Source organism: Harpia harpyja, chromosome W (assembly GCF_026419915.1).
Source record: "Harpia harpyja isolate bHarHar1 chromosome W, bHarHar1 primary haplotype, whole genome shotgun sequence".
NCBI lineage: Eukaryota > Metazoa > Chordata > Aves > Accipitriformes > Accipitridae > Harpia > Harpia harpyja.
This window is the reverse complement of record NC_068968.1, coordinates 21898537-21906906: the sequence shown is the minus strand read 5'-3', so window position 1 is coordinate 21906906 and position 8370 is coordinate 21898537. Positions and strand designations below refer to the sequence as shown.

Here is an 8370-nt window from a genome sequence, read left to right as displayed (position 1 = left end):
CGGCCCGAGGGGGAGTCCCCGACTGCAGACCCACTGCTCCGAGGAGGACTGCCAACGTGTCCTCCGGCAGGACCCCGTTTATACCCCTGTCGAATCTGACCTGTGGTCATTTAATTCTATTGGCTAGGAGGGTCACCTTGGTGTACCTGGCGCATCTCGATTGGCCAGTTCAAATTTCAGCCTGCAGCCTCCAGGGTTTCCTTCCCCTTCTCCCTTCCTGGAGAAGTTTTGTTTCCTGCTGGCAGGATGGGGGGGGCGGGATGTACTGCCACAATCCGGAAGAAGAACTCAGCTAACGTGGACAGTATTACCTCAAGGCTTTAAGAATAGCCCCACTATCTTTGGAAATCAATTGGCGAAAGAGCTTGAAACTTGGATACCTCCAGACAATGAAGGAATCTTGTTACAATATGTGGATGATCTCTTAATAGCTACTGAAACCAGGGAAAGCTGTATTCGATGGACTGTGAATCTTCTTAATTTTTTGGGTTTAAGTGGATATCGAGTCTCTCAACAGAAAGCCCAGCTGGTTCGACAGCGTGTGACCTACCTGGGACTTGAAATCTCGGGAGGACAACGGGAGCTCGGGACCGAGCGAAAAGAAGCCATTTGCCGAACCCCGGAACCCCAAACGGTAAAAGAGCTGCGGACCTTTCTGGGAATGACAGGTTGGTGTCGCCTTTGGATATATAATTACGGATTATTGGTAAAGCCATTATATGAATTGATAAAGAGGGACCAGTCAAAATTAACTTGGACTGGAGAAGCATGAAACGCATTTAAGCAACTCAAACGAGAACTAATGAGAGCTCCTGCTCTGGGACTGCCAGATATTTCAAAACCGTTTTGGCTGTTTTCTCATGAGAGACAAGGAATAGCTTTGGGAGTACTAGCACAAAGACTTGGTCCCTATAAACGAGCTGTAGCTTATTTCTCCAAACAACTGGACGAGGTAAGCAAAGGATGGCCTGGCTGCCTTCGAGCTGTTGCAGCAGTTGTTATCAATATTCAAGAGGCCTGAAAGTTTACCATGGGACAGAAAATAACTGTGTTAGTCTCCCATACAGTTTCAGCGGTTTTGGAACAAAAAGGAAGCCATTGGCTCTCACCCCAGAGATTCTTAAAGTACCAAGCAGTGTTAGTAGAACAAGATGATGTAGAAATTGTAGTTACTAACATTGTCAATCCAGCCTCTTTTCTTAGTGGAACTTTGGATGAACCAGTGACACATGACTGCATAGAAACAGTAGAAGCTATATATTCCAGTCGACCAGACCTCAAAGAAGAACCTCTGGAGGATGCTGAAAACTCCTGGTATACCGACGGGAGTAGTTTTATAAAACAGGGACAACGTAAAGCAGGATATGCAATCACAACCACCCAACAGGTAATCGAATCTAAGTCATTGCCTTCCGGAACTTCAGCCCAAAAGGCGGAGATAATTGCCCTTATCCAAGCATTGGAATTGGCAAAAGGGAAAAAGATAAACATTTGGACAGATTCTAAATATGCATTCGGAGTAGTTCACGCTCACGGTGCAATTTGGAAGGAACGAGGATTGCTAACTGCTCAAGGAAAGCAAATAAAACATGCAGAAGAAATCTTAAAATTATTAGAAGCCGTAAAGCAACCAGAAAAGGTAGCTATCATGCATTGTCGAGGACACCAAAAAGGAAACACAGATTCAGAAATTGGAAATCAACTAGCAGATTATGAGGCTAGGCGGGTGGCAGAAGAAGTGGAAGCAGAGACATTATCCTTAATACCAGATGGTAAAATCCAAACTGTAAGTACAAATCAGAAACCAAATTATTCGAAGGAAGACCTAAAATTAATTGAAGATCTGGATGGTAAAGTAGAGTCAGATGGATGGGTTCATTTAGCAGATAATCGTATAGTAATACCATCCAATTTAATATGGACAACAGTTTTAACTGAACATAATAAGACGCATTGGGGAGCGGATGCCCTATACAAAAGCTTAAATCAGAAATTAATAGGACGCAATCTGTATACAATGGTGAAACAAATATCTCAACAGTGTGAAATTTGTTTACGTAATAACCCTAATGTAGCGAATAAAGTAAAGTTGGGGATAATTGGCAAAGGAAATTATCCAGGACAACAGTGGCAAATTGATTTTTCGGAACTCCCAAGAAAAGGGGGGTACCGATACTTGTTAGTCATGACTGACACATTTTCAGGCTGGCCAGAGGCTTTCCCCTGCCGAACAAACAAAGCAAGAGAAGTAACTAAGATATTGTTGAATGAAATCATTCCTCGTTTCGGAATTCCAGCAACAATATCTTCCGATCGAGGTTCTCATTTTTGTGCCAAAGTAGTACAGCAGGTGAGCCAAACTTTAAGGATAGACTGGCAGTTACATACCCCACATAGACCTCAAGCAAGTGGGCAAGTTGAAAAGATGAATCATTTAATTAAGCAACAGATAGCAAAAATTGGTCAGGAGACTAATCTAACTTGGCCCCAATCTCTTCCCCTGGCATTGCTTAGAATGAGAGTGAAACCAAAAACAAAGGAAAATTTAAGTCCCTTTGAAATATTGTATGGGAGACCATATCAATTTCAATTTACAGGAGAAGATTTAACCCAACTGGGTGCAGGGTATTTGTGTGACTACATGGTATCCCTCCAGAAGCAGTTGGAAAATATAGATAAACAAGTTTTAGGAACCAGGGCTAGAGGGTTAGATCAACCAATCCATCCCTTTAAACCGGGTGATTATGTATATGTAAAGATTTTTTCAGGACAACCTCTGGAGGAGAAATGGGACGGACCCTATCAAGTGTCACCTGAGAGACCATGGACGGCCATCCCTACAGGACCCACGGGTCTGCGATTCTCCAGATCATGATGGTAACAAAGTTATTACTCGGTTCAAATGAAGCTCGATGGAACTTGAACTCACATTTTTCCTTGACACAAAACGTTTCCCAAATCCTGAACAGAACTGACTGTTGGATATGTACTCACATGCCAGAACATGGGGGAAAAAGGAATCCCACTAATTGGTATTCCGATACCAAGAAATCACTCCTGGACCAATCTTTGGGAAAGTACCACATGGTATACTGACAATGACGAAGTCTGGAAGTTAGAAATAACTAGTCCTGAGGCCCAGGAGCCTTATTGTATGTGTGTACAGAGATGTAATCCACCTAGAGGACTTGGAAAAATTGACTGTGTTAATGGGACATATGTAGGGAATCATACAGTTTGTAACAAAACTATAGATATTGGAACTTCAACTTCTGTTAATACTACAGCATGGCCAGTGCCGGAAGGAAAAGGATGGTACTGGCTATGCAATGACACTGCCCGGAAAGTTTTACCAAAGAATTGGATGGGAACATGTACTTTGGGAGCAGTGGTTCCAAATATGACTATACACAGTTCTCCACCAAAAGGATGGGTGCGAACACACTTTCGAAAGATTAGACGAGATGTTGAGAATCCTTTAGTAAGGAGGCCTACTGCCTTTCATAGTTTTGTCCGATGGTTTCTTCCATGGTTGGGAGTGAGTGAGTTAGAAAAAAGCCATAGTTAACATTTCGGCAGTAATAGAAAACCTTGAGAATAAAACAATTGATGCAATAAGAGCCCAACAATTAGAAATATCCAGTTTATCTCAAATTGTACAACAAAATAGAATGGCATTAGATCTATTATTGACCTCTCAGGGTGGAGTATGCACAGTTATAAATACGAGTTGTTGCATGTATATAGATCAAAGTGGAAGAATCTCCACCGACTTAGAAGAAATTTGGAAACAGACCAAAATGTTACATGAGATAACAAAGGATGACCTCTCATGGGGATTTAAAGAATTGTGGGACAAACTAACATCCTGGCTGCCAAATTTTGGATAGCTAAAGCAAATTTTTATTATGGTTATAATTTTAATGACTTTAGGAATGATGGTCTGCATTATGCTTAAGTGTTTTGTGTGGTGGTGTCAGAGCACGGTAGAAAATTACGAAAGTTGGAAACGAAATAAAATCAGACATCAAGTAGAAACCGGAAAATACTTTACACGGTCTCTCGGAAGTAGTGGAATCCTATAGTTGCAAAAGAATTTGCAAAGGTTTAAAGAAAAGGGGGGATTGATATAGAGAATGAACTGCTTAATGATTGTCTCTCTGTAACTTTACATACCAAGGACTGGTGTTTGTCAAGGATTAAGCCTGTCAGAGACTGGCACTTGGGAGTGATGAGCAAGAAGGAACCATGAGCGATCACAAAACTTAATTAAATGTTTGATGAACTTACGATCTTGTTAAGAAGGCACAAGTAGAGGCCTTGCTTGAATAGATAGGGCTGGAAAAGATAACAACTCCTGCCTTTGTTCTCATCCTTGTAGATAATTTAGCTTAAACTAGCCATATAGTTCTAAACTACTAATGAAAACTTAGATAATAGGAGCACTAACAAACACTGAGGTATCAAAACATGTAAAGGACCATACTGCGCAGAATCACCTGAGGAGGGTCAAATAGCGGACAAATGAGGAAGACTATGGAAGACCACCAGAGGACTCCTGAAGACCACCAGAGACCTTCAATGCGCCTGCGTAAAGGACATTTGCATATGCTAATAGTTTCCCAGAAAACTAATGAATATGTATAACATTTCTCGGAAATCTAGTGAATATGTATGTAGAACATGTACTTAACCTGCACAATTAGGCCCAACGGTGTGCACGATAGGTGGAACGATCCCCCATGCATCCAGCGCTGCCAATAAAGAATACCTACTTAATAGTTAATCAAACTATTGAGTTAGTTTCTTTGAATCAGTATAATCTAAATCGCATCATCCGGTTACAAGCTGTCCTGGAGATCATTACCAATGAGACAGCCCATGCCGTTGACCTATTGGCGGATCAAGCCACACAAATGCGAACAGCAATATTACAACATCGCATGGTTCTCGATTACCTGCTAGCCGAAGAAGGAGGTGTTTGTGGTAAACTAAATGATTCTAACTGTTGTTTAAAAATTGATGACAGTGGGAAAATTGTTAAACAAATTACCGTGGGAATACGAAAGCTGGCCCATGTTCCTGTCCAGACATGGAAAGGCTGGGACATTGACATGTTTTCCTGGCTCCCTGGTGGTCCATGGGTTAAGCGAATCCTATTTTACTTGTTGTGTGGTTTTGCCATGTTGTTGTTTTTACCATGTATCATTCCATATTTTATACAATTGATTCAATGTGTTGTAACTAATATGCAATTTGTAACTACTGTTTCACCTGATGGTGTTAAACAAATTCACGCTGTGCGTCGAACCACGCCGTCGGTAGTACGGATTGTATGAAATGCTCTTTTCTGGCTTTTCTATATAGCTATCTTTTCTCAAAACCACCATGGGTCCCAAAGCAATCTTTGAGCCATGGGGTGGTGTGAGAGACTGAATTGTTATCTCGAGCTATTTGTCTCAAAGGTTGTTTGTTGTGAGAGACTGGACTGTCATCTCAAGCCATTCGTCTCAAGGATTGTTTGCTGTGACGAGCCATTTGTCTCTGGGATGGCTTGTTTAAGCAGGGCACTCCTCTGTCCAAAAGGATGATTACCAGGCCACTGAGGCATCCAGGGGAGGAGACAGGCCGGAGCCAGTGAAGCATGCAGGAATGTGGAGACTACCATTCTCATGGAAACTGTAGTCTTTGAGATAAGGTACTGGTTTCTGGTGTTGATCACGTGAAGGTCATGTGATAGATGAAACCTGCAGCGCGTGAACTGTATGTATGTGCATGCATCGGACTATGCCCTATAAAAAACCATAGAGACAAGTTGTGGTGTGCACCCATCACCGAAGAATTGAAGACTGAGGACCAACGGGACGCCGCTGGATCCATGGTGGTGACTATCCTTGCTACTCTATCCTGACTGCTTGCTTGATTTCTGCCTTTTCTTCCATTCTATCCTATCGCTACTTTTTTCTACTTTTGATACTAAAAGCTCTTTTGGGTATACAGCATTTGACCTCGTTTGTGTCTTAATCTCGCTCTTGGGATCATATTGAAACCTTCCCCGACATTGGATTGGGACACCCTCAGCTGTTCCTCATAAGACTTGTGCTCCAGGCCCCTCACCAACTTGGTTGCCCTTCTCTGGACATGCTCCAGCATCTCAATGTCTTTCCTGTAGTGAGGGGCCCAAAACTGAACACAGTACTCAAGGTGCAGCCTCACCAGTGCCGAGTACAGGGGAACAATCACCTCCCTGTTCCTGCTGGCCACACTATTTCTGATACAGGCCAGGATGCCATTGGCCTTCTTGGCCACCTGGGCACACTGCTGGCTCATGTTCAGCCAGCTGTCGACCAGCACCCCCAGGTCTTTTTCTGCCAGCACCCCCAGGTCTTTTTCTGCCGGGCAGCTTTCCAGCCACTCTTCCCCAAGCCTGTAGCACTGCATGGGATTGTTGTGACCCAAGTGCAGGACCCGGCACTTGGCCTTGTTGAACCTCATACAATTGGCCTTGGCCCATCAATCCAGCCTGTCCAGATCCCTCTGTAGAGTCTTCCTACCCTCAAGCAGATCAACACTCCCTCCCAACTTGGTGTCATCTGCAAACTTGCTGAAGGTGCACTCAATCCCCTCATCCAGATCATTGATAAAGATATTAAAGAAAACTGGCCCCAATACTGAGCCCTGGGGAACACCACTTGTGACCAGCTGCCAACTGGATTTAACTCCATTCACCACAACCCTCTGGGCTCGTCCATCCAGCCAGTTTTTTACCCAGCGAAAAGTACACTTGCCTAAGCCAATGAAGTAATGTATTTGTAATGAAGCAGAACAGTTGGAATTGTACCTGAAAGTCTCATCAGATTAACATCCATATGTGCAAAGAACCCTTTGGTTTTGCCCAATTATGATGCTGTTCAATACAAGATGAAGAATTATACATGAAAGAACTGTCTGGAACATTTTGCAAATATAAGACCTCAACTTAGAGCACAGAATAATCAGTTTTCAAAAGGGAAAAAAATTAAGTGTTTTTTAGAATTTGATCTTCAGCTGAGATAGTTTTTAAAAATGCAGTTACTCTTCTTCCCTATGTTTAACTAGCTAATCACACTTCCTAAAAACTAAGCAGCTGCAGACAGAAATGAGTTTTGATACTGAACCACATGTAGATTTTATATTGTTGCTTATAGATATTATTGTAATGTTGATGAGCTGTGTTGCCACAGGAAAAAACCAACACAATTTTACATAGACTTTGGCTGAGACAAGCATTGACTGCAAGCAGAGGGAGAAGTCTTCAGGCAGACAAGCGTGAGGTACAAATGAAGATACAAACACACAGGTGGCTAATTGTGGTTAGAGGTATCCAGTCAATGCACACTGTGCTGTGTCCAACTGTAGGTTGCGCACAGATTTACTTGAGAAGTAGAAAAAAAATATAAATGCAGTATGGCCTTCTCTTTCAGCCTTCAGACAGTGGAGTAAAGAAACATGGTTGGTCATGTTTAGCTGAACTGCAGTTTGACAGAGGATAGGGAAGTAAGAGAACGCGCTGATGCTATTTGATAGAAATATCCCAGAGAAACTTTTCCTCCCTTTATGTTACTCTCCTTTGAGTTACAGTGAATTTGAAAGTTTGTTTTCTTTTTGAGTGCTGGAGACCACACTATCTTTACAACTGTCCTGGTTTCAGCTGGGATAGAGTTAATTGTCTTTCTAGTAGCTGGTATAGTGTTATGTTTTGGATTCAGTATGACAAGAATGTTGATAACACCCTGATGTTTTCAGTTGTTGCTAAGTAATGTTTAGTCTAAAGTCAAGGATTTTTCAGCTTCTCATGCCCAGCCAGCAAGAAGGCTGGAGGGGCACAAGAAGTTGGGAGGGGACACAGCCAGGGTAGCTGACCCAAACTGGCCAAAGGGATATTCTATACCATGTGACATCATGCCTAGTATATAAACTGGGGGGAGTTGGCCAGGGGGGGCAGATCACTGCTTGGGAACTAACTGGGCATCAGTCAGCGAGTGATAAGCAATTGCATTGTGCATCACTTGTTTTGCATATTCCAATCCTTTTATTATTATTACTATTATTGTCATTTTATTATCATTATTATCATTATTTTCTTCCTTTCTGTCTTATTAAACTGTATTTATCTCAACCCATGAGTTTTTTTGGTTTTTTTTTCCGATTCTCTCCCCCATCCCACTGGGTGGGAGGGAGTGAGCAAGCAGCTGTGTGGTACTTAGTTGCTGGCTGGAGTTAAACTACAACAACAACTTAGAAAAACATTTTCTTCTCCACAGTATTTAATCACATCATATGTACTTGTGTAGTTTAAAAGCTTTACTGCTGGAGAAAATTCCAAGCAAG

At 42.3% G+C, this 8370-nt stretch overlaps 1 protein-coding gene across 1 annotated transcript; it reads left to right on the top strand.

The window, feature by feature from the left end:
* Positions 1–788: 788 nt before the first annotated feature.
* LOC128136150 (uncharacterized) lies at positions 789–2875 on the top strand. Its single transcript, XM_052775323.1, has 2 exons — positions 789–1786; positions 2759–2875. Exons 1-2 carry the CDS (start codon positions 1031–1033, stop codon positions 2873–2875), a joined length of 873 nt encoding a protein of 290 aa, XP_052631283.1. The 5' UTR covers positions 789–1030.
* Positions 2876–8370: the final 5495 nt, after the last annotated feature.

Bases quoted from the DNA above. Each gene is read 5' to 3' on its own strand.
- LOC128136150 (XM_052775323.1), top strand. From the start codon at position 1,031: ATGGGACAGAAAATAACTGTGTTAGTCTCCCATACAGTTTCAGCGGTT. The intron at 1,787-2,758 runs GTAAGTACAAAT...GTATATGTAAAG, and splicing joins CAGATGGTAAAATCCAAACT to ATTTTTTCAGGACAACCTCT.